The sequence below is a fragment of the Zonotrichia albicollis genome, chromosome 3 (genome assembly GCF_047830755.1).
Source record: "Zonotrichia albicollis isolate bZonAlb1 chromosome 3, bZonAlb1.hap1, whole genome shotgun sequence".
Classification (NCBI taxonomy): Eukaryota; Metazoa; Chordata; class Aves; order Passeriformes; family Passerellidae; genus Zonotrichia; species Zonotrichia albicollis.
The window spans coordinates 20,120,496-20,147,599 of record NC_133821.1 but is presented as its reverse complement, the minus strand read 5'-3'; the positions used below and the strand labels follow the sequence as shown (position 1 = coordinate 20,147,599).

Genomic DNA, 27,104 nt, shown 5'->3' with positions numbered 1-27,104 from the left:
AATCTCACCAATTAGTCTCCAAGAATCAATCTGTACTTAACATGAGATGCTGGCTGTTCAGTACCAATTCTTTCTGAGGTACATGGAGAAAATAAATGGAAAGCATTTCCTAGGTTTTGTTTCTGGCACTATTTTAGGGTCAAATAAATGAATACAGCTCACCTTTGCTCAAGCATGTTTCATGTCAAGGGAAGCAAGTAAAGAAAAGCTTCCTTTAAAAAATGTGTACTTAAGACAGAGTTGCAGTGTTTGGTCCTAAAAATTTATGTTGGCACTTAGGTACCAGCAAGGAAAGCATTGAAAGGCCTAAATATTCAGTGAATGGTGTGGGATTGAAAACCCAGAGCCAGGTGCCAACACAAGGCATGAGAAAGTCCCAGAAAGGACTCCAGTGTTGGAGCCACCAAAAACTTAACGAATGACACACCAGGAAACATGGAAAAGGTAACAAGCCCCAGATGGTCACATGGTTATCCTGCATTGTGGAAAGGCAATATACATAGCTGGAAATAGAAAAATGGCAATATTAACTACTATTATTAACTATGTAAAAGGATAGATTTCAGTGTGGCCCATTGCTTCAATGACATCCAGGAGAGGTTTCTAAATCTTGACTTAAATATCTGTTGAAAGTGATTCTTGAGGAGTTTATTGGTAGGGACTGAAGCTGTCTGCTCCAGTTTTACACTCACACTTTCTATATTTCTCTGGACTGAACATACAAAATTCCCACAGCTTTTTTCCATTTCTCATTTTTAATTGTTTTACATATCTCTATTGTATCAATTTCATTTTCCCCATGAATGGGTTAAACTCCTGTATTATAAAGCTACTAAAAAAATGTTACAACTTAAAGCTAGACCTGTCAAGATGAGGACAGAACTATCTCCTATAGATTTGTTTATTTTTACAGGACATTTAAGCCTGATGTTTAAAACAGTAGCATCACTGACACAGATGACTTGCACTTTATACCACTATGAAGAACAAGCAATAGAAATGCATTTTGTTTTTATATGGCTGTGTCCAGTATCACAGAAATATCACAGTGGCAAATTAATCTCAGAGCCTGTAGAGGACATGATGCAAAGAACAGAAATTAGCAGACACTGCTAAAATGTTCTGGAATAACCCTCTAACATTTCCAGTTATGAAGAGATTTATTGATCTTTTCTTAAAATAGAGTCTTCAGCTGAAGTAGTTCAGACAGGCAGAGCATAAGACACGAAGAAAAAAAATCTTCAGAAAAATTAATGTTCTTTCATGCAGCCCCACATGATTACAGTGATAGAAAAGAGATTGACCTCTTAATGAAAGGATGGAGGGCTGGATGTCATTATTTAAATATCTGACGCTCAAGGTACGGGTGATTAAAAAGGCTTGTAAAATTAGAAGATAAAAAAAGGTGGAACTATACAGGTCACTTCTGCTAATTGTCTCTGAAAAAAAAGTGCAAAGGGAATCTGAAGCCAATGTAGCGACACTGTGTTTGTGAGGTTAGCCATTTGTGTTCAGAATGGTGTATTTTACGTATTCATCAAAAGAATTCTCAGACCCTGGTCCCACAAGTTTTTCTTGAACAATTAATAAGGTGCTCTTTGGCACAAATTTTCCACCAGAACTTTCTCCCACAATGATTTTGTGTACCCTCCTCCCAACTCCCTTCCTTGGCACAGGCCTCCCCCTGCCACTGGCAATAACCTTGCACAACAAAGAACTGCACTGATTATCAGAAATTAGACTGGTTAAAAAAAAAAAATAAAACAATTTCTGCATCATAAAGCCTGGCTGAATTTAGGTCTTTCAAAACACTCATTAAAACACATTTCTTAGATCTACTTAAGTCACACACAGTTAATCAGAAAAGTGTGTGCATTGTGGAATTATCTTCTCTGCCTCATGTAAATTGCAAATTCTTGATGTTAAAATGAACTATATCAAGCAGATACTATAAACTTTATAACTTAAAGACCAAAGGAAAATAAAATAAAAAGCCAAAAAAGATTCAGTGACCATAATGCTAAATCACCAACTTTGGTTCTAAAGAAATAAATGTGATAGGATTTTAAAGAACATTTTTACTTTAATCTCTGAGCTAATAGACTGATGCTATCACCTTCTAATCCTCTGCAGCAATGTGCATTTTGTCAAACAAAGATTTATAGTGAAATTTAATTTACTCTCTGTTATTCTTTTTGGATGTTTCTTTGTTGTTTCTTTGGTTTTGCTTCTTGCTTTGGAGGTTCCTGCACAAGCAACAGATGAATTTTTGCTTTACATCAGGGGAACACAAAATTATTCTATGACCTATTTAACGTGCCCTTGATTAAATGCACCAATCAACAAGATCCTGCATCCTGGTGGGGGGGTGAGGGGGGTGTTTCTGTTTTTGCTTGATTAGTCAATACAATAGTGAAAGAATATTTTGCTTTTCATGCTGTAATAGGAGACAAATAGACACTGCAGACCACATCCCAGATGGTGTAAATCAATTGATCTGTGTCACTTTGGCCCTAAACTTCTGTCCTAATTCTCACCAGAATGAATAATGAGATTCCTTAGAGTGGAATGCGATGTAATTTAAATTTATGAAGAACATTTGTAAGCCTCGAGCTCACTGAAATGGGTTCACACTGTCATCTGACTTCACTGTGACTGGGGCCTGGTTCTAGTGAACACCTCACTGGAAAGGGGCATATGTAGATGCATATGAACATTAAAGTATTTCTCCTGCTCAGCTGCCTAGGTGGAAAACCTCTGGAATCTATTAAGTAGCTTGTAGGTGCTTTCAGACAAAGCTATGTTTTCCCTTTCCTAACAGCAGGCAGAGAGAAATACAAAAGTCATAAATTGGATGCTAAACATCAGGCTTCAAAACCCATCAAGCTAAATGCAAAAAGCTTGGGTTTATTTTCTTTGAGGTTTTAAAGTCTTTAGAGTGCATTCATATCATGCTGCTAAGCTATTTTCAACACTCATGAGGGTTTAATTTAAGAACGGGAAAAGATTTTTATTAGTCACCTCAATTCCATGGGATTCTCAAGTAGGGACTTTGTGAAGATGAGTAAAGCAGGATGATGAGGAATGGCACAGGCAGTAACAAAAAACATCTCCCACCATCCTGCTGGCTCATCTTTTCAGAGACATATGGCATTATCTTAAGAGAAACCCAAAGCCAAGCAGAATATTTCTCTAATAATGACTATACATGTAACTACAGATTCATTTCAAAGAGTGGACCCTGATAGCTCAGGCACACTTGAATAATGGAGGAAGAGCTTTGCAATTCATTTGTTCAACTGAGACATGGATTTGAGTGTCTGAGAGGCCCTACTTCATACACATGTAAATGGATTTATGAGAGAAAGAGCATAATCCCTTGCTAACATGCACAATCTGGATTGAAGCATCTGATCACTGCATCCACCTAATGCGCTTAAGTTAGCTCCTCATCCCTTTTAAATGCTCGAGGAAGAAGTTATCTAGACAGTGCAGCTGGTTTATTCCTCTTGTGGGATAATAAAAGCTGGTAAAGGTGAGTATTCCAAGGAAAATCTAGGCAATGCACATTTTATGAAGAGGACAGAAAACGTATGGTTAATCTGGGAGGGAATGTGTCTTCCTTTCAGGAAGGCTACTTGGGAATCTCTTCAGGTCTGGGAGAGATGTAAAGGGCATCTATAAGAAAGAAAATATTTTGGTTTGTGAGCAATTAAATAAAGTATAGTACAGACAAAGTAAATACAATTAGAACTGTGTTGATAAAATTTTTAGTGATGTCCATTTGCTTTGCAGGTCTGAGTCTAAAAGGAATAAGTGCAGCAAGCTGATGAAAAATCACTTCTTAATCTTTATCAGGTCTCCCATAAAAATCAATTTCCTTTTCTTCTTGGAATTAGATTAAAAGGGTAATTAACAGCACTGATTGCATTCCTATTCTAAATTTAGTTAACACTTATGCAGTGTAATAATGCCCCCCAGCCACAAAAAGCTGCAGGGAAGCATTTCAAGATCACACCCCCAGTGCCCTTTTCACTTGCCCAGTGCCCACAACACCATGGCAGGGATAACAACAGGTCTGTTTTCTCAGCAGAGCTGTGATGCTGCTCCCACAGGCACACAGCAAATTTGCTCTGGGATTTGTTTTTCCCCGAGGACCTTGCTTAGGTCAGCTAATTAATTGCCCACAGTGCCAGTAGGCAGCTAACAGCTGATAAGGAGAGATAAGGAAGCAGAAAATTGTTGAGGAAAAAAAAAAACCAAAAAACCCAACCAAACAACCAAGCATCTGAAAGACTGTAAAAGTGGTCAAGCAACCGGCCTGTAAAGCTTACTCTCCTCCTCCTTGGGTTAGTTTTCCAAAGCCAAGGCATGTTTAGTCTCAGCACTGATAGCCTTTTCATTTCTGGACAAAGCACACCCTGTCCGCAGTAGCTGCCTCATCCCCCAGGGCACAGCAGATAGCTTCCTTCTGAGGTCACACGTGCAGCCAGTTAAAAATAAAGCTCCAAGATGCTTTTAAATAGCTCTGCTCAAATAAGGTGGGAGGAATCTGGATATGGAGGAACAGGGAAAAAAAAAAAAAAGAGAAGATTGCAAAACTCCTAATCAAAAAAAGAAATGCAACACCAAGGCTTTTACTCAATAATGGTCTACACTTATTGTAGTTATTTCAGTGCATTTAGGTTGGGTTGATTTACACTGAGGCAAAGCTGGAAATGCACAAGAGTTGTGATTATTCAGACCAGCTGCCTATGTGAGTTAACTGATTTTGTAAAGTCCCTGACAATTAATTTTGTTAAAGATTTAGGAGCAAGCAGCAGTAACTACACAATGATCAGGTAAAGCAGGCAAAGCAATGCTGGCTTGGCAGGGAGGATCTCCTCACTGCTTTAAGCTCACCCAGAGCTGTAGCAAAGCAAAGCTGGAGCTCTGGATTTCTCTACAGTGTATACACATACAGAGAAAAAGGGCACAAATTGCAACAAACAAGTCCTCTTCAGGCCTCTGAGCAGAATCACAGTTATCATGTTTGCATCTGGGAAGAGTTTAACTGCTTGGAATGAGTTACCACAAAAAAGGCCAGCAGTAAGCTTGAAAGCACAGCTAAAATTGCTTCTATTAATGTCAAAGGCATGCTGAGAAAAGTGTTCTGTGCAAGATAAATAACACCAGTGAATGAAGTTATCCCATCTTGGTTACAGAGAGCCAGGAAATAGTGATTGCTTTATTTTTACAAATAGCTATACTTTTATTAGTTTTGATTATCCTGTAAGACACTGTGTTACTTTTAGAAGAGCACATCCTTGTTCCTCACAGCTTACTTGCAGGGGGCCTTTGAGAAATGTACAGCATGTGATGAATGTACAGCTTCCTTAAAACCTGACCTTGATATCTGCAACCATCTTTGTGGTGAGGAGGAGCCATTAAAAATTCATTCACTCTGAGCAACATTCTTGGTGTTACATCTGTTTATGTTAATAGCTCTAAATTAATATCTCTGCATATTTTCCTGAAAAAAGGAGCATTGTACAAGTACTGGGTATTTTGTTCTTGCAAAAAGAATGTTTCACTTTGTGTTCTTTCCCATGGGCAGCTTGTCAAGGCAAATACAGTTCTGGAAAATGTCCACAGTCCAGTCAGATAGGAAGCTTTTTAGGTATTGTCTTAACAACTTTCCTCCCCTCTTTTGATGCAGTGCAAGAATAGCCATCCTGCTCACACACAGCCAGTCACTTAGACTCTTCCTGTCCCAAGAATGAGTCAAAAAAGGTCTTACTTCACAGCAGGGAGAGAACTGGTGTTTGTTCATTGTCTGAGGTCATTCCCAAAAGGTGACAAGTGTTCTTTGTGTGTGGTGTTTCTGCCTCTAAGACTTTGGGACTTTCTATGTTGGCAGGGCCAACATACATGATGCTATTTTTATGGACTGAGGCAAATCCTGCAGGGAAAAAATCCCTTCAATTCTGAGTTGGGTGCCTTAGGAAAGGTAAAAGAGAAAAGGAAGCTTTTCTGCAGAACTTCTTGCTGAACCATCACTGGATAGAAAAACACTAAATTAATTACTTGTGACTGTGTCACTTTATCTTGATAAATTCATTAGAAACAGCTAGAGTGCTTTTAATCTCCTTTCCTATCCATATCTTCATAGATACTGTACCTATGTTGCTTCATGGGACACAGCTGAAATATCCCAGAATATTAATGAAATAAAAAGAAAGACACTCACTGTTACATTCCCTACTTAGCACACAGTCTAAGAAGTAACAGGGTCCCCTCCAAATATTTGGATTAATTTGGATACATGCAAAGGCTTGTTTGAAGTTGTAATGAGAAATCAGATACTCCCAGTGCCAGAGCAGTCAGAAACCATTTAAGAAACAGCACTGAGACACTGTACTCCTCTTTCCTATCTGAATATAACAAGCTTTGCAAAAGTAAATATTCTCTCTGCTATCTACTACGTGCTGTATTTTCCAAAGAGAAGTGTGAGTGTCAAACACAACTAACTCAAGTGGAATTATTGGGAAAACAGCCTCTCTGGAAGGAGGGGTCAAACAGCACAGACTCTGCTCTTCCCAGGGCACCAGATTTGTGCTGACACAGCTATCCTGAAATGCAGAAATGTGCTGGGGCTGTGCCCCATGCTCCTGCTTCTGCAGCACCATGGCAAGGGGAGAGTTTACTTCTTTCTAAATTCTAAAGCACATCTTTAAATTTTAAATGCTTAAGTTCTGAAATAACACTCAAAGTGACACAGTGGAAAGACATCCCGAACTTAGGTCATTCCAGCACCATGCAGAAAAGGAAATCTCCTCTGGTCATACCTTCCTCTAATCTGAATCTCTGCTGAATCTTTCAGGGGCCGGTTCTTGGAATTGCTGCTGCATGTGAAAGGGAGTGAGCCACAAAGCACACTGAGAATGGGAGTACCCATGAGATTAAAGTGAGCAACAGGTTCCTGTAATTGTGAAAGAGCTCACAGTCCTTGCAATTTAATGCCCTTTGCACATTTTATTCAAGTCCTGTAAGAATTCCTGTTCACTGCCATTGCTCACCACACACTCCCACATCACTGGTCCTCTTCCCAGCCACAGAGCTCCCATGTCAAGAACTTTTCTCAGCTCATCTCTTGGAGATTGCTGAGGGAAACAATCACAGGGATATCAACTGCAGGTGCCTAGACTCTTCCAATATTGTCCTGCACTCTCCTGAGAGTCTCTCTTCTCCCTTGCAGTCTTTCTCTGTTATTGAGGTCCCTCCCCCACAGACATCATCAATTTGATAGGGAATGAAAAAGCAAGGAATTCTCCTTACTTCTCCTTGTACAAAACAAAATAAATAATTACATTTCCCTATTTTAGCAGGAATTACCTTGCCACTGCAAATAGCTGAATTTATCTATCTACCTTCCGTTAACCAGGGATTTATTTTCATGTATTAAGATGATGCTCCTGACTAAATATAGCATGGTAGCTAGTGTGCCACTATTCTTAAAAATACTAACTGTACTATTTCCTTTAACACTAGCAGGTCTCTTCTCAGTAATACAGAGGACAAAGCCTGCACTGTTGTCAAGCATGGACCTTTATTGTATTTGAAAGTGAGCAATATTGTTTCAGAAAGAGGCCACCTTGACCACACTGGCAGCTGAAATGCTGGGTTGTGTTCAGAATAAAGATCTGTTTCCTGCTTTCACCTTCAGACTGCTTCTCAAACATGAACCCTCCACGGAGCACTTAAAAATAATAAACATACATGGTACTCCTAAAAAGGGTGATAGAAGAGTGAAATAGAGATGGGAGAAACCTGACCTGCTCATGGCATAGCTGCAGATTATGGAAGACCTCTAAGAAAGAGTTTAGCAGTTATGCCTGGGAAAATATATTCTTTGCAACATCTAACCTCAATGGATGAGACTTCTGCCCCCTTCCTACACACCCTTCCATCATATTTCTTGATTTGACTGTGACATCAGCTCTCTAAATGACTCTGATAGGCATCTCTTTGCATAGAACAGGGTAAAAAAAGGCATGTGGATGTGGCACTTGCTGATAGGATTTAATGCTTTCAGCACCTCATATAGACTCCTATTCCATTGCACAGAACTGGCTCCACGAGACACAACCAAAAATAAATGTGACAAGAACAGTTCAGCATACTCTAATAATGAAAATATTAAAAGAATGTTTCAGCTCTCCACAAATTATTTTCCTAGGTAATTTTGATAATCTTTGTAAAATCAAACCAGTTGAATTGCCAGTGCAAAGTCTCAAGCTTTCCCTTACTCTTCTCCCAGGCCCTCTTTGGGAGGTGGACTAGAAAGCGAATTGAAGCTCATAGTATTCTAAATGCTTAAGGGTTTTGTGTCACTTGTTTGCTGCACTCTTTCTCTAAAACCTTCCTCTCCTTTCTCCAATGTAAAAACAGAGGGTGCAGTTCTGACCCCTTCCATCTCAAAAAGTGTAATTGAGTATTGGGAAAGGGAAAGAGGGGGGCAGTAATACTGATCAAAGACATGATATGATTTTTGTAAGAGGAATAACCAATTTGACTTTTTGGCATGGAAAGCTTAAAGGGATGTTAGAGGTCCACAGAAGTCCTGGAGAGGGTGGGCAAGGACTGATGCTTCCACACAAATTCCAGGCAACCCCCTGGGCTGGAATCATTTGGAGGCTGGAGGAGTATTGTGTTAAAGTATCTTGAATGCTTCCCTGAATCTTAAGCTACCCTTAGGAGTTCCCAAGACTCCCTGTAGTGCACAGGATGCTTGATTCACCACAGCCACAGCTGATATTGCAGGGAGAGAGCAGGCAAAGGAGGGGCACCCTTCCTACAGAAGGGGAAACTTGCCATGATCTGCCTTTGCTGGGCTGTAACCCTGCCTGGAGACCGTGGACAAGGAAATGGAAACTGGGAATAGCACGGCCTCAGCTGGAGCTGATGGGTCAAATTTGAGTTGCTGACCCCTTGCAGAAGATGTTCTCTTGGGCTATCCAACATCTCTGTGAAGGTCTGGGGCAAGATCACGTTGTAAACAAGCTGTGGGGAGTTTCTTTCTCACTGCATCTGAACAACTGTGGTATTGCTTAAATGTTGGTTATAGCAAGTATCCCATCAATAATCTACCTGTGGCTCCCAAGTCAAAACAAAGATAACTTCCTAATGCACTACATAAGGCATTTCTAACCTACAGAGATATATTCAGCAACACTGACTCCATCTTGCTGTGCCCATATTGATTCTGAAGTGAAGCCCAGTGTTTTCAAAGCCACACCAAGGCTTCAGAGGATATTACTCTATATTACCTTGTGCCTGTTTCCTTCATGACAATATCAAGGCTTATGTTTTGCCTGATTGATTCCAGCTGATAGCTGTGACATGCTGCAAAGGAAATTGCAGGCTTTAGACTGTGAGGATGACCAAGCAGACCTCAGCATGAATTAGGAACTGACTATGAGTTTTTTTTTTACTGTGGAAAGAATAGATTGCAGCAGCAAACACTGCAAGATGCAGTAGGCACAATGTGCAGTCCCTGCACAAGCTGGACACTCAGAGAACTTTGAACCAGCCAAATAATTTGGAAGTTAAATATTTAAATAATTGTGTTAAACTAGGGGAAAGAAGGCCCAATGGCATCACTAACAAAATGCACCTACAGTAAATAAAATACAACTAAGTCACTAAATGCTGATTTTTGCCCAGAAACTCAAAGCCAGCTTGGTGCTGAAAAGTGTCTGTCTCCTTAAGATTCCTCTTTTAATCTGTTTGGAATAATACGGGCTTCATTCTATTTATCTAAGTCTGAATAAAGGTATTTATTTTTAGAGAACCATCAGCCAGGCCTTAGACAAATCTGTGCTTCCCAGGAAGTACATGGAAAATATTTCCTCTGCTGGCCCTTACTTTAGGAACATGGTGACTCCCATGAACTCCTAGATTGCAAGACTGAGTGCTTTTAAGCAAACAAATTTTTTTCCTAGCATAAAGGTAGTGCTTTGATTTAAGACAACAGAGAACAATACACAGTAGGCCACCTTCTGAACAAAAATCTGTGTGAAAGAGTCAGGTAAACTTTCCTGAGTTCACTTCATATATCAGAAAAAGGAATCTAAGCATCCCTGCTTGCACTAGAGGTGTGAAACAAAATGCCTTTTTTCTCAGAGAGAAACAGAGAACCAAAAAAAAAGAAAAAAAAAAAAGAAACAGAACAGAGCTCTGCTTGAAAACAAAGTGAAAATAAATCAGCAGTGAATGGATTAGCTTCAGATCAGACTGCCTGGAGCAGCCTGATCTGGAACAGCAGAGCACTCAGGGCTTGTGTTTTTTAAATTAGTTTTAATAAATAGAATCAATAGCTCAGATTATGAAGAAGAACAAAAGCACAGATCAAATCGATCAAGGCTGTAGCTTATCATTATAAGCCAAGGGGTGTCTTCTCTTGTCTGAATGTGATAAGATGGTAAAAGAATCCACTTGCAGCTTTTCAGTATCTCTCCCAGAACAGCTGTACACAGAGCTGGATACTGAAAATACTCCAGGTTATCCAAATGTAAACACAGACTCCCTTTCCTTTTCCTCACAAGGAAAAATGAAAAAAACACCCAAAATAATAAATAAAACCCCAAAATAATATTTTTTTCCTGAAGATAAATGTAGGAATTTACAGGGAGGACAGAACTAAACAGATAAGCAAGCACCAAGTATCCTGCTTTATATATGGGGTTTAATGATCAGGTGAAGAGATTCTTGGTCAGCTCACTGGAAAAGTGTATTTCCATGGAGTAGGTTAGGAAAGGGTGCTGGAGAACACCATGGAAGTTCTCTCTAACCCCAGTGCTCAGCCAAGGGTTATCCACTGGAGGGGAGCAAGGGAGGTGAATTAACTTCAATCAGGCTCTGGGCAATGGGAGGGGATAGGTGCACACAGGCACCTTGTTTTCCTCTTTATCCTTTTTTGTTTGTTTTGTTGGATTCTTTTTTCCTAAGGGACTTTGCTCTTGGGAAGCTGCAGTGTCTTATTAATGGGAGAACCTGAGGAGCTCCCCTTTCATCACAGGGGTTTTATCCTGAACACCCCGAGCACCTGCTCTGAGGAATAAGTGCCACATAGAAAATTAAAGTGCTTAAACAGCCCCAGCCCCCTTTTCTTCCCCTCCAATGAAACTTTTTGTTTAATTTAAGCCAAGTACAAACCAGCAGTCCTGAATTTATTTTATCAAATATAGTAAAACTGAGGAGGTTTTTGGCACACTATGGGATAACACTCTAGATGTGTGAGAACCATGCAAGGTGCTGATAACCTCTGCTGACTCGCATTCATCCTCAGGTTGAAAAGCTGGCATCAGTTATGTGGGATTTGTGCTCATGAATAGCACATAAGAGTCTTTTTCATTGTTGTGGTTGAATTATAGATAAACAGCAGAAGAGGAATAGTAATCTTGTAATAATAGAATTTATGACAGATGTACTACTGAAAGTCATTCACATGCTCCAGTGGTGAGCGTGGTTCAAAGCCTATCTGGAACAGACTTCCATCTTGCTAATAAATATTCAGAGACTTTATAGTCTTCAAGGACGTAATATTGAACATCTGACAGAAAATTCAGTGCAAATTCATGAACAGTTTTTATTACATTTCGATCGGAAGTAGATTCCTTAATGTTTATAGCAAGCAGTGCCTTTGCCAGAAGACACAGAACTTTCCTGGGCAAAGTATCCAGTGGTTAACTTGAAGTCCAACAAAATACCAATTATGATTCAAGCATAGTGCAATTTATTTTCTATTCAGTGAGGAAGAATTGATTTTCCCAGCAGTGTCACTTACACTGTAATGATTATTGCACATAAGACAACTTAAGAAAATGATGGAAAAACAAATTAGATGGGCTGCAGATCTTTGGCTTATCTTGACTGCTCACCTTGAAGAGAGAGTTAGGGAAACATAAGATACAGTACTGGATGTCAGGGTGCTCGAAACCCCTGCTCTCCTTCCACCTCCTTGATGTCTCATATTAAAATTTAAATAAAGAAAACAAAGCAACATTTCCAGCAGCGATGAAACAGCACATTTTGCCAGTCTGAGGGCATCTGCTAAATTAAAAACAATGATAACTTGCTGTGAGAGAAGGTAATTAAAGGGTATAAGTTGTGTAAGAAGTTGGATATTTCTAATGCTCTCATTTTATTCTAAACATCCATTCATGAGTCACATGAGAAAAACATTGCCACAAATCCTGGGCTTCTGTTAGCTGACACCTCAGTGCTGATGACCAAGTGCTAAAGCAATGCAGTAAAAGACTGGGCCCAATATTACGACACAATCCAAGGGAAATCAATAGGAATTCTTCCACTGATTTTTTCAATTTGTATTGGACAGACAATTTATTGCATGCAGAAACCTGAATAATGAGAACAGAGGTTAATCAATCAGTGGTGCAGTGATAATCTCTTCATGCTCAGATGGAATTGTCCCAATCAGAGTTTCTAACAAAAAAATGAGTTGGCCTCACATTCTTCTCCGGCGGCATCCACAATCAGCCAACGTTCTGTACATTAAGTGCTGCACATCTTATCTAGCTGATAGAATTTGCTGCAAGAGGCTTGGTTAACCATGTTTGGTTTAGCTTAAGGGCAAGAAAAAATGACAGTCAGCATCAACCACTGAACCTGAAACGTCCCTGTGAAGTTTCACACTCACCCTTCCAGAATCATTACGTGTTCCCTCAGATTTATTTCAAAGGTCTGCAACATTACTCTACTCTAATTGCAGCTTCCTTGCAGAATCTCCTATCTTTTCCCTCTGTTTTACATGGCAAAAAGTCTTTTAAGTTTCAAAGACAAGTTGGCCTTGGAAAAAAATGTGAGAATGCATGGATTTTGTATCTGATTACGTTGTCAAGAAAATGTGCTGCTAATTTATACCCCTTGACCTGTTGGGTTAGATTCAGAGCTTGTTATTTCACCCCTTTTGATTATTTCACCTCAAAAGCCAACTACTTTTTTTTTTTTTTTTTTTTTTTTTAGTGTGACATTCATATCTATTCTTGCAAATGGATTGTGCAAAGAGTAGGTATGATCACAGCCATTCTGTCTCACTTTCTCAGATTAAGAAATGCTTCTGGCAATGAGAAAATGAACATTTGCTCTGGGTTTGACAGCTGTAAAGGATGTTTATTTCCCAGGGCTTTGTTTACAAGGCTGCATTGTTTAAAAGAATATTCTCTGCTGCTTTTGGACTCCCTCTCCATTGCCCTTCTCTGGAATCTCTCTCCACCCCCTCAATGTCTCTGTGTACTGAGGGGCCCAGAAATGGACACAGCACTTCAGGTGTGGCCTCACCTGTGCCCAGTACAGGGGGACAATCACTGCCCTGGTCCTGCTGGCCACAGCATTCTTGAGACAGGACAGGATGCCACTGGCCTTCTTGGCCACCTGGGCACAGCCTGGCTCATGTTCAGTGCTGCCAACCAGCACCCACAGGTCTTCTTCTGCTGGGCAGTTTCCAGCCACTTTGCCCCCACTCTTTAGCACTTCATGGGGTTGTTGTGGTCTCAGAGCAGGACCAGCATCTGGTCTTGCTTAACTTCACAATGTTGGTCTCAGCCCATCTATCCAGCCTGTACTGATCCCCCTGCAGAGCTTCCTGCCGTCCAGCAGATCAACACTCCCACGCAGCTTGGGGTCATCTGTTATCGAGGGTGCTCTTGATACCTCATCCAGATCATCAATAAAGATATTGAACAGGACTGGCCCCAGCACTGAGCCCTGAGGGACACCACTCGGCACCCTGGGTGTGGCACCATTCACCACCAGGCCCTGAGTCCAGCCTGTTCTTACCCAGCCAAGAGTACACCCATCCAAGCCATGGGCTGCCAGCTTTTCCAGAAGAATACTGTGGGAGACAGCATTAAAGACTGCACTGAAATCCAGACAGTCTGAAATCCTATATCCACAGGCTTTCCCTCATCCCCCATGGGTCATAACAACCAAGCTGGGTCAGACAGGACATGCCTGTCCCAAAACTCTGCTGACTGGGCCTGGTTCCTTAGTTCTCCGGTATGTACTCACACTGTGAGCCCTTGTGATCACGCTCAAGGTGATCCCTTCCATAACCATCCCTGCCACCCAGATCAGGCTGACAGGCCTGTAGTTTCCTGGATGCTCCTTCCAGCTCTTCCTGTGGATGGATGCTACCTTGTCCAACCTCCAGTTGTCTGGGACTTCCCTGGTTAAGCAGGACTGATGGTAAATGAGGGAGAGTGGCTTGGTGAGCCCTTCCACCAGCTCCCTTGGTGCCTTTGGGTGAATCACATCTGGTGCCATAGTCTTGTGAGTTTTCAGGCAGTCCAGCATAACACTAATTACTTCCTCCTGGATTACAGGGGGTCTATTTTCTCTCCACCTTGATCTACGAGCTCAGGGGGCTGGTTATTCTGCGGAAAACTGTTCTTACTGTGTAAGAGGCAAAAAAGAAATTAAGCATGACAGCCTCTTCTACATCACATACAGGAAGCATTGAAAATATAGAAAGCCACAATCAAAATATTTTCTGCCTCTGCTTATGCTTTTTGATTTTCCTATCTCCTTCACTCAAGGGTAATCTTCTAAGGCACACAGATGTTTTAGGTGATTATCCTTTATCTGGCAGAAGTAGCCTCTCAGTGAGTATTGCTATTTTAGCATGGAGATAGCAGGGAATGATTAGTGATTGGTTTGACACTGTTTTCTTTCCGGGCAGTATTTTCCATCACCTCTTCTTCAATAAGACCAGCAAGGGCAAAGACAATTCAGGTGACCATGCAAGCTAGGCATAGCTTGGAAAGCATGCTCCTCAGCAGGCTGGCAGTGGAAATATGGGCAGAAGCTTCTATTAGGCAGCTGCTGAAATACAGATACTAAAGGTTGGAAAAAGACCTTCCACTAGGGAGGAACTCAAAGCCATGGAAATTCCTACACTGATGCTATACTTGATGTTGAAGGTGAAATTTAGACCTCCACATAGTCTAGGTGCACCTTTTTCCTTCTTTGGGCCATTTTTAGAAAAGCAGTTGGCATCTTATTGAAGCTCAAGGCTTCTGGGATTTTTGGGCTTCTAAGATTGAGAGCCATCCTGAATCACCTGAGTTCAGACTAACAAAACCCTGAGTGTTGCTATGCGACATAGGCTGAAGCCCAAAGCTGTTCATAAAAGTAGGATACCAGCATGTGGTGTTTTACAGAAATCTATAAACTCCTGTACACAATGGGCATTGTAGAGATGTACTCTAGCTGGCAAGCCAGCCTAATAAAAATAGCAGTCTGCCACCTCACCAGATCAGAGGTTAACAAGCTTTCTGTGGAATGCAGAAAATCCTCAAGGAGACGCAAGCAGGAGCTCCTGAGGCGCCCCTTGCCTCATTGCCTGTTTCAGCTGATAACCACTTCGGCCTGGAGGACACTTGAGAGATGAATCCACACCTAGAACCAAGGCCGCCCCTGGCAGCCTCACACTCAGGGTGAAAAAAACGCAAAGCCTTTCAAAGCCTTGAACAAAGACCCAGTCTCTCTGATTCCCAGTGTCGCCAGAGCATCCCTCCCAGACAGCGTCCACACCTCTCAACAGACAAACAAAATGGCAAAGCCTGAGCTGGTGCTGGACCACAGCCCTGAGGCTGCACACTGTCCCCTCCAGTACATGCATCAGTACATGCAAGGGAGTGGGAATCAATCCTCTCCTCAGTGGGAACTTCATGGAAACTGCTGGCTCCTTGTCCAGCCTGTACAGTGCTCTGTCAAGCTCAGGATGGACATGCTCCAATTTCTAAAGTGTTCAAAAACCAACATGATTTCTGGGGTGTGGGCCTATATTCATATAACCAACATGATTTCTGGGGTGTGGGCCCATATTCATATAACCAACATAATTTCTGGGGTGTGGACCCATATTCATATAACCAACAAACAATATTCTCTGACTTCCTTAATTTCTCTACGTTGTGTTTCTTTATGCTGACATAACGCAGCATAGCATGTAGAGAAATGAAGGAAGTCAAAGAATATTGTTTATTTGTTATATGAATGCTGTAAGCAAATACTAAAAAAATTCCTGTGGATGCAACATTCATGCATTTATGAAGATCTTTAGCTAAGGAGAAATATTCAGAGAGCAATTAAACTCATAAAAGGGTGAGAACCTTCCAATTAGTGCTCCATAGGCAGTCCTACTGACCATAACGGAGCCAACCGTTAGCCATAATTTAAATACTCACAAAATCTCCACCTCAGCTCTCTTTAAATTACTGGCTGTAACACTGCTGGGAAATGCTGCTCTTCTAATACAGTGACAGAAACTGATACAAGAAAAGTACAGAAAGGAAGAAAGTGGAAGAGGTGATCATGCAGATGTACCAAGTCAATAAAAATGCATTTGAGGGGAAAAAGCCCTGAAACTTTACATCTCACTTGATATTAATAAATAGCAGAGTTATAACTTTCTCTGCTGAGAAATAGTTAGTAGAAAAAAATACAAATATGCAAGAGGTAATTTTTTTTTGTTTGCTATTTGGAAAAGGGAAACATATTGCTATAGGAGAACAGTCTGGTGAATAAGGTGAGGCTAAACCACTGGGTTAAACTCTGTACTCTTGGGAAATTGCTCATCTCTTGCAACCCATAGCTTTGCTGTTACTGTAATGGATAAAATTGTGTTTACATACTTACCAGGAATGTTGTGAAATCTGTTAAGATAGAAAACTTTGTGAGCCCTAAAACAGTTTTATCAATTCCACGTGGCCCATTAAAACAATTAAAATCTCCCCTAAAAATTTAAAACAAATGCAAACTTTTTAAAAATTATTGCATTTGCGTGTTGAATACCCATTTTATTTTTCCCCGCAGTTGTTTCCTGCCTACTGCAATAGCACAAAGTCCTGAATCTGCAAATCAGAGCAGACATGTACTTTTGCACCTGCAATTTGTCCCACCGGGAAGCAGCGGAGCAGCCTGGGCAAGCAATTAGGATGTGTATGAACGCCTGTGGAATCAGACCCTGGATTTTTTTGTAAGGTATTCCCTCACAGGGGCCACTAATGCTGATTTCAAAGGACTGGAGAATGAGGTCTGGGCTTCATCTGCCATGGCAACAATATACTGCAGATAGGAAATTGCAGCTTGTGGGATTCGGATGCAGCGAGTATTTCCCCAAACCAGTAATTCCACCTAGTAAGTTGCTCTGCCAAGGCAGTTCTTGGTCTGCTGTCATTTCCTAGCACAGCCTGTGCTGCTTTTATGACTCTTCACTTGCCGAAAATGAAAAGCAAAAATTTCCATAGCAGTGCTGTTGGCCAAAGAAAACTTTGGGGACAAGAGAAGTTTTTTAGCATCAAGCCACTGTCTTTCCATGGGTTTATAGCCCCTCTAGTTATACCTTCCTTGCTCAGAAATTTATGTGTGTCTACAAATATTCCTGCTGGGAGACTGGACTCCAAGGAAAGACTCTTCAGAATTGATTGCTTCCCAGTAGTTGTCAAGAGGCAAAAAGTGGATTTGGCTGTTGGTGTTCTTTCCTTTAAAGCTGTGAAGAGGCTGGAGATGACAGAGGAAGCAGCACAGGTGGTGCTTCCACTGCTGGAGACAGATGTGCTTTCCTGCCTCAGTGAATGTCTGTGGCTCTCACAGGCACGAATGTTTCCCACAGAACCCTTTTACAAAGGGTCTGGGCCTCAAAAATGCCTACTGGGCTACTAAAGGCAGCAGCCTAATGTGGTTATACCATGTGATGGTGAAAAAAAGAAATCAAAGCTTACCCTGAAGGTAAGCCCTGAAATCCAAACCTCTCAAAGCCAAGTGTAGGTAGGGCTGTTACACCAGAGATTATTTCTAAGCACAAGACATAGCACAGAATATAAAACCATTAAAAGGCTCCCAAAGGTGTGTCCAAAAGATAACCATTATAATTCTTACCCTGCCTTTGTGACATCCTTTTCAGTGAAGAAAACCAACCTCAAATAACCACATATCACTTCTTTCTGCTCCTGGTTTTGGGAAAAAGGGACAGGCAGAGGGTCCCTCCTACCATTATTGCTTTCGCACCTCAGCCAGGGCTATTTTAGGAGTTACAGCTATGAATGCACTTTAGGAGTTCCAGCTATAGATCCACACTGGTGTTTTCCAATCTCATCCCCTTTTTCCTGGGTCAAACTGGTGCAGGAAGAAGTTAAACACAGATACTCTGTGCACATACACAGGTGTGTGGGCACACTTCTTGGGGTAGACTCTGGTTTTGGGGGTAAGAGGGAGGGAAGATGTCTTTATAAGTATCCCATGGTATCCCAAAAATTTGGAACATAAATATAGGACACTATAAAAATCTCCTGAGAAAACAAGCACCACTTTCCTTTCCAATCTTCACAAAGTCCATCCAGTCCTTCATTGCATGCTACTATTTCAAATTTAAAAAAAAAATATTCTGATCTTCATTTGAAAGTATATTCCCCCCTTGCTCCACTCTCAAACAAAAGATGAATGAAACACTGAAAACTTGGAATTTTTCCCCACTGCATGTTTATGCACAGAGTGTTTTTGGAAAATCACTGAAGATTCACAGATTCCTGACTAATAAATATTTACAAATAAATTCCAATTAACTGGCTGTATTTGGGAAGGATTCATATCAGAAAGTACACCCTCATGTATGTGGATATGGGGAAACTTTGTGTCAATAGGACCATTCTCAGAATCATGCTCCATAGGCATTCACAAACCAGAATTTCCAGGCAAATATGTTAAAATGCTGAACAGTAATAGCATTCTTCAATGGATAAGAGAGTGAGAAGAGCTGAAAGCTTCAGCCTGCAGCTCACCCAGTGGGTATATGCTTAAAATTGAGGCTGTCCTATCTACAGGAAGATCTGAGTGTGTTACTTTTAAGGATACAGCATTATTTAGGTAGTCCGGGCAAAGAGGGAGGCTCAGCAAGCTCAATACACTTATGAGAAGCAAGGATTTGTTCAGCTGAGTTGGGTTGGAGGCTGTTTTCATTTCACTCAGACACATATCTCCCTCTGCATATAATAACAGTCTGTAAGTTCTCCTCCAGCTACCCAGGAGCAAATGATTGTAGGTGGCTTGATAAGGTAGTGGGAGATAAAAAGCATCCCTACCTTCCAGGCTGAGCTCCTGAAAGACCTAAGCATAGTTGGAGGAAAACATCGAGCAAAAGTAAACAAACTCCAAGCTTTTCTGACCCTAGACCCTCAAGATCAAAGAAATTACACCTGAGTAAAAGGCAGAAATCAGGCTCCTTATTATAGTGTACGTGAGACAATTACAAGAAATAATTTTCTATACTCTTACATGAAATCCATGCTTGGTCTGACCTATAATTTGAAATAAGCTTCATTTTAATGACTTAAATTTCACTGCTAATAAGAGCAGCCCAATCAAACCACAGGCAAAGTGCATGAAATAATTTACAGATTTTTGTCTGAAAAGGTCAAGGTCTTAAACAAAGAAAAGTGGCTTTTTCTACCAGAGTGCTTGCCCCTCACTGTGTAAAACTAATAGACTGCTATGAAAAATAATACCTGCCTTATGTGCCTAAACTATCTTGTTTACTGGACACACAGACACACAGAGACAAACACACTCATTCCCAATCAGCTGCTGCCAAAATGAACAGCACATGGCTGAGAGAGCTCCCCACTGCCAGATGGTGAAAATGAATGGAGTTCTTTCCACTGAAGTTAATGAAGCTATGACAATTTAAATTAACTGTGAGCCTACCCCAATTATCTGTTAAATTGCCTGCACAAGGACTTGGGAAAGTTAAGCAGAACTAACTAAACTAAACTAAACTGCCAGCAGGAGAGGAGACAGTGAGGCATGTTGAACTCTGCACGGGTTTCTTTGGCTCCTCAGCTGGATGTCTCACAGGTTTGCTTATTTTTCTTTGGCAGATAACTCAGCTTGCCTCTGCAGGACCCCCTCCTGCACACACACTGCTGGCAGTCAGAGCAGCTCTCCCTTTGGGATGTATATTCTTGTAATCTCTCCTCTGGGCAACACTTTTCCTGTTTTTGTGGCATTCCTCACCCACTCTCTCCTGTCACCCTTGTTAAGCTCTCACACAAGCAGTGTTTCCAGTGACATGTCAGCCTGATGAAACCCCCTCAGCATCTGCAAAGAAAACCCTGGAGGGGCACAGCAGACTGGCTCCTGCTGGCTTATCAGGTGACACAATTTATGTGTGACACTCTTCCAGAGAAATGTGATTTGCAGCTTTTACAGGCACTGTCCCACTGGGGATCTCTTCTCCAGAAATCATCTCAGAAATTTATCTGGGATTATCAAGTATTTGAGAAGCTTTTTTTAATTTTATTTTTTTATTTAAGTGGCATGGTCTGGGATATTGAGGGAGATAATAAGCTTTACTCTTCAAGACTGCAATGCTGATATGAACCTGCTAAGTGTCTGATCTAGAAAATTATTAACTCAAATTCCCAAGATGCTAAATGTGATTGAGGAGCTGAAAGCACAACTGCATGGACAAATACAAGGATAACAGATGAACTGGCCTGGCTTGGTAGTTCTTACAGTACAGCAGCTGGGTCAGGGCATCAGTGGCACCCACACACGTCTGCATCCCTCTCTTCATAAATACCCTCACTTCCTATGTGAGGGAAGGGAAGGCAGCTCATTGAAGCTGAGACTGAGCCACATAAGCACTTTAATGTCACTCAAACTTGTGAAAGCATTTCCCTAGAGCTCTGAGTATGCTCTGCTCTCCCAGCTAGCAGCAGTCATCTTTGAGTGATACCCAATAGGATTCCCTGTGCCAAAGTGTCCCTGCATGGGATGAGAGATGGAGTTAATACATTGCAGTATTAGACACGAGATGGCAACAAAGTCTGGAATGCAGTGTTTTACTTCTGCAGAGTGAAAACTGATGAGTTGTGAGAAACTGTCGTAAGGGGAGTAAATGAAGCCAGGAAATCATCCTTACTGTGGAAGTGTTTAGCCTAACACACCATTCAGAGCAAAGTAAATTAACTGCTGCGTGACACCAGCAAATTCATGACTCCTCAAATCTGCTCAGAGATTCAGGTTCTCATTGGAGAAGCAAAAGACAGACCTCCACCCTACTTTGCAGTGTCCCCTAGGCTAACCAGCTTCCCCATTTTTACCACATTTTAGTTTAAAACTGCTAATTTCAGATCTTAGTAGGGCTTTTTTTTTTTTTCCTGCTGTGCCTCAACACTAACTTCGGTATTTACCAGATCCCATCTCATGAATAACATTACTGTCAAACTCTCCTGGGTTTTTAACTATATTAATGACTTGAATGGGGAGGCACACAAGATGAAGACACCATATTTGAGACAAGAAAATGTAACTCCCACAAATGACTATTTAATCTTCCCAACACTTTAGAAAAACATTTATTATTATCTCATTCACTAGCCACATTTTGATTCTTTGTAGGAACTGAACCAGAACATATCTAAAATGTCTAACCGAGAGGCTTTATTTCAGCTCATCAGCCCAGGAGCCCGTTTTGCCTGGTTTCAGATGTGTGGGGATGTGACACAGCCTGGTTTGTGTGTGTGCATGTGTACAACAGAGACTGCTGGAAAAACCAGAATTTATACACTGAGAGAATCTCTCTGTAGCTGACCCCATTGAAGGGCATCAGCTTGGTACCCACCCAATGCTGCATGCAAACAAAATCAAGTCTTGGCCTTCACTGTTTCCCTGCAAAAAGCTCAGTGATTTAGCAAGTCATTAAATTTTAAGTGAATGCAGTTTCATAGCAAAGATATATTTTATACATACATACATACATACATACATACATGTGTGTGCATATATATATATACACACACACAATTATACATCTCCAGACTTTGCCATCCCTCTCTCATACATGCACCAAGCTGCAGACCCTATAAGTAAGGTGTGAGCCATCTCCAAGAATTTTTTTATAGCATCAGGAGTAAGCCAGCAGAGAACTGCACTGCAAGGCACTTCCATTGTGTGCAGTATAACTCCCTGTGTTCAAAAGCTCCTGGAGGTTTAGAAATTGAATGTTTCTGTAAATATATATATCTTTGGTCATTTATACCAGCCAAGGATCTGTCCTGCTGAGTTTATTATCCTTTTGTGTAAATTTCCTCTGTTTCTTTTCCTCCCTTATGATCTGTCCATTTCTTTTTATCCTCCCAATTAAAATGTTAAATAAGAATCCAGCCTAAGGATTGGACCCCTGCACTGATATACAGACAGCAATCTTACAACTACTATGTTGTTTTCTGTATTAAAGTAGGAACTGATCATAAATTCAGGAAGAGAAGAATGTAATTCTAACAGATGCAAAGCTGGTTTGAATTAAAAACTAAAATAATTAAAAAGGCTTTAGTCAGCATGTAATACGTTCTCAATATGCTCTGCAGTGAAAACATTCTCATCTTATACCTGAAAAGATAAGAGTAGGATTATTGACTGACTGTAAGATTAATCACCACAACACAGAGAGTTCAAAGCTTCATGAGTCTTAATTTCCTTAGTTTACTTCATCCTCTCACACCTTGCCTTTCTCAGGTTAAGGTCAGTCCATCAGTATAAACACCCAAGCAAGAAGTGTAGCTGTTTGCAGGTTTCAGTGTAGTTTCAACTCTAAGTGTGAAAGAATAAAGAAACATCCTAATTGCAGCTGTCAGTAACAGTGTTGCAGCTACAATTCACATAATTTGCAGCTTCTGTCGCTGGGAAGCACATCTGACTCGCTCAGTACACAGCACAGGACTTGCTATTTCTAGGCAGCTGATGTTTTAGTGCTCAGACATCTACTCAGCCTTGACTTGATAGTCTAAAGTAAATATCCTTGAGCAATTGTAAAAAAAACACCTATGCAGCGAGCAAGTAAAAAGCCCTGCTGTTTATAGTTTGCAGATGCTTGGGAGAAAACACTCTATATAACATAGCTCTAAACTGCTCTGACAATGGCTAAACTGCCTCCTAGAATCATGGAATCATTATGGCTGCAAAAGAACTCCCAGATAATTGAGTCCAACCGGGAAGCCAGCACCACCTTGTTTACCACTCAGCCGTGTCCCCAAGTGCCACATCCACAGTGATTCCACCACTTCCCTGGGCAGCCCATTCCAATGCCTGATGACCCTTTCAGGGAAGAAATTTTTCCTAATATTGAACCTAATAAGCCCTTGGCATAGCTTGAGACCATTTCCTGTTTTCCTGTTACTTGGTGCTATCCAAATGTTTCTACTTAGTTTGTTAAATCTTAAGAAGGATCCCTTCTGAGAATGTTATTTTTGTTTACATTACAAAGCAAGGCCTCTAATGAATAAATGAAATCCTACTGATGGTGGATATCAAAACTTGAAACTGGATTTTAAGGCTGGAATACATCTTCAAGCAGCAAACCTGCCTGCAATTGCTACTGAGTCACTCCCTCCTCTCTTCCCTAGAGGCAAATAATTGTTAATACTTGACCCAGTGAGCCTATATTTCCCATCTGAACTGCTGGACTCTGGTTTCTGATAGATTGACCCCAAAATTGTAAGTCAGAGCCATCTCTCAGGCATTTTTGGTATGTATAAAAAAATACCAAAAATTCTTCTATCCAGGCAAAGATTATAAAGCAAAGCAGCTAATAACCATGGCCTCCGCTGTAAACACTCAGAACATGGCAGCTGCAGAATGCTTGGAAATCTGCAAAAAGCAATGGACAAACCAAGATGTGATTATCCTCTCATGAGATTTTGGCCTGTAAGTGAAAAAGTAGATGTGGCAGAAATGAGAGTGATGGAAGCATGTGGATTCTGATCCCTGCTCTGTTTCCACAAGGTGAAATTGAAATCACTCACTCTGAGAGGCTGCCAGCCTTCCCTCTGCAACACCCTTGCTAAGTCCAGCCAGGAGCAAACCCCTATCTCATGCACCACACTGCAGAGCTCAAGTTTCCCTTGGAACCCAAGCTCTCTCTATTGGGAAGCCAAGCACAAAAAAATCCCTCACAGCAGGATGTGCTTAGGACCAACTTTCAAACACTAAAAAATGACAACAATTCAAAAATTCAGCAATGGCAAAGAGATAATTGTTAGGGAGGGCTCTATTTTTGCCTTTGTCATGAGTTTTCCTACCAAGTGTCTAAGTTGGTCTCTACATGCCAGGGTCCCAACTTCAGACACAGCTGTAGTGAAATAGGAACACACAGCAAAGGGAGAAGTGCTTGAGGCTGATCAGGCTCCTGCTCTCACTCTAAAGCATTCACCAGCAGGCTATTCAACATTCTAAAGGCACTAGGGAAGGACTCTGAGATAACTTAGGAAAGTTATCAAGATCACATGGAAGGTGAAGAGCTGTAAGTGTACTGAATGAACCCCTCTCCTTTATATTTATTTATTATATATAAATAAAACAGACTGCATCCAGACTCCCAGAATTGAGCTCTTAGGTGAAAAAAATACCTTGTATGATCTGTATGTAGCAAGAAGTATCTGCTTGTGTCCTGTACAGAGTTCTTAGACACTATGGCCTTTTGTGCTAAAGTTGGTACACTGATCAAAAAACTCTTTTCACCCATTAGGACTTTTTGAGAAAACATAAAGCAAGATTTTTCTGCTAGCAGGAGTGTACCTGCAGTGTCATCTGGAGCAGTAAAACTTATTTTAGTCACCTGAATCACCCCACTGGGCACTCAGTGGAGAGATGCAGAGGAAAGCACTTTTCTAGAGTTCCCCTTTGATCCTGAAGGAAAAATCTAAGATTTATTTTTCACTTGATAGCTCTTCAGCTAATGTATCTGCCTTTGGTAATGCTAAGGTTTGGTATATTCAAAACTACTCTAGGCAGCTTTCAAATTTTTAAGGCATGCTGAAATCAGTCCCAGGGCTATACTGATGGAATGGGACCTGAATTACTTCCTGAGAAACCAAAAGCTGGTTTATTTTGAGAAAGTGAGAAGAGAGTCAAGTTGAGAGATTCTAAATCCAGTATTTGCACAGCACTGGCAGAAGAAAGGATTTGTTTGCTGTTTTCAGTCACGCTAATGTTGTATTCTGCCTGTTTCAGAGAATAGCACTCGTGCTAAGAACCCACAAATTAGCATCCTCAACAAACCCTCGAGAAGTTAACAAGGAGAAAACAAATCCCACTTTACTAACAGGTGCTTTTCAGCAATACTCTATTTCTTTGCAGAAATAATTAAAAAAATACTTTTGCTTAATCCCTAGAAGGCAGACCTTAACTGTGTAATCTAGAGAAACAATCAAAGCAAAATTAAACAAAATTAGCTGTACACGCCTGGAGCACAGTGCACTCAAGATTTAGATGACCTAAATCACAGATGGATTAGTTTTTCCTCTGGTTGTGAGAATGATTTAAACTTTTACTGACCTTTTGTGGTTAATTCAGACATTTCTCTCAAGTTTTCCCTGCAGTCTGCTTAGTCAGGGAGCATAACAACCCCTCCTTATGAAGAAAACAAAACTTCTACCCTAGGAAAACTGTGGCATCATGACCATGGATGTACTGTGGTGTGTAAAATTAGGATGGGGGTGTATTTTTCTTACTAGTGACACATCATTCCTCATTGTATCCTCCCTTCAAACTTGCCACTCCACTTATTAACCAAAGACTTTATCCAGGACTACTCCTTTTGGTTTTGCTTTAGGTTGTAACAATGCCGGATGTCTGTGGGGGTGTTGGCAAAGGGTGATATTTGCCTTCAAACTATTAAAATGAAAACAATCACTTGCAGTTAGATATTTGCCATGGCGCAAGCTCCTTTGCTTGCCTGTGCTACTGACACAGAAAAACAGCTGCCACACGTTATTTTTGTATTGCTCACGTTACTTTTATGAAAAATAATGAGAAGCTTTAAGATAGACAAAACCCCTCCTCTATCTTCACATTGTTCACTCTCTCCAAGCACAGCCACGCCGTTCCTGTGGCGGAGGAGGATCCCTCTCTGAATGTTTATCAGAGTCCTTTCTGCAATGCCTTTGAGATTTCAAAGGGAAAACATTAAGTTCCTTCTTGGCAAACAACACAAACCTTTGGAAAGCTCCTGCAGTACAAACAAACACTCATCATCGACTTGTTTGGGGCAGACAAGTTGCTCGGCACGTTCCGACAGCGCTAAAAGCAAAGCTGTAAAGAAAGCTTAGACTTTATGCTTCAAATTACTGTCACAGCACCAAGGATGCTTGTCTCAAATTTAGCCTGCACTTTGTATTATAACGTGCAAAACCCTTTCTTAACAGAGACCTCACAATGAGCACGATCAGAGAAATGGAGAGGAGTTTCAAGGTGTAATTGAGCGAGCATCAGAGGAAGGGCTGTGCTCTGCAAGCAGCCGACTTGGAGTCTCCCAAGTGACTCCCTCAAACCTGACCTTTGGCTGGCCAGGCAGCAGCTCCTTTGGAGAGCCAGGCTCTCAAACACAAGGCTGCTGCTCCCTGACACAAAGGTGCTGCTCCCAACCACAAGGCTGCTGCTCCAACCACAAGGCTGCTGCTCCCAGCCGCTCCCTCTCCCTACTTACAGCTCGGTGGCGTTGGCAGGGATGTCCTGGGGAACCTGGACTACCTGGCTCTCCTGGCAGATGAAGACCCTGCCCAGGCAGTGGCAGGCAGAGTGCTGGCATCCCAGGCAGCCCTCCAGGAACAGCAGCAGCAGGCAGGAGAGGGCTGGAGACATCTCTGCCCTCACATCTGTGCCCGTCCCTTTATCGGAAAAGGAGGAATGCAGAGACCTCCCAGGCTAGCTCCCTGGATGGAAGATCCGCCCCAAAAGCTGGGACAAACCATGTGGCTCTTAGGGGATGACTCCTCTGCAAGTTTCACTTCGTGACCCCACATTCCTCATGGCGTTGGAGTGGGGATAGCGATGGGAAATGCTGATTTTTCATGACACGAGTATTTTGTATTTCAAGTGGTGTTGAAATGAGGGGGCCCAGCTGTACTAACCAGCTGTACTAACCAGGGCTCTTTTAACATGCTGGGGAAAGGTTCTTCCTTCTCAGCTACACTATTTTTCATGTCTTGCTTGGTGAGACTAAGGGACAACAAAGCATTTTTACTTTCTACAGCCCAGACCCTTTT

General features: G+C 41.4%; 1 protein-coding gene across 2 annotated transcripts in view; it reads right to left on the bottom strand.

Annotated features, from left to right (window-relative positions):
• The window catches only part of FSHR (follicle stimulating hormone receptor), a 79,407-nt gene extending 52,624 nt beyond the window's left edge, over positions 1–26,783 (bottom strand). For both annotated transcript variants that reach the window (XM_005491476.4, XM_026796128.2), the window contains exon 1: positions 26,546–26,783. In XM_005491476.4, the coding sequence (XP_005491533.2) occupies positions 26,546–26,700 (155 nt within the window). In that variant the 5' untranslated portion in view covers positions 26,701–26,783. The remainder of the gene's footprint in view (positions 1–26,545) is intronic.
• Positions 26,784–27,104: the final 321 nt, after the last annotated feature.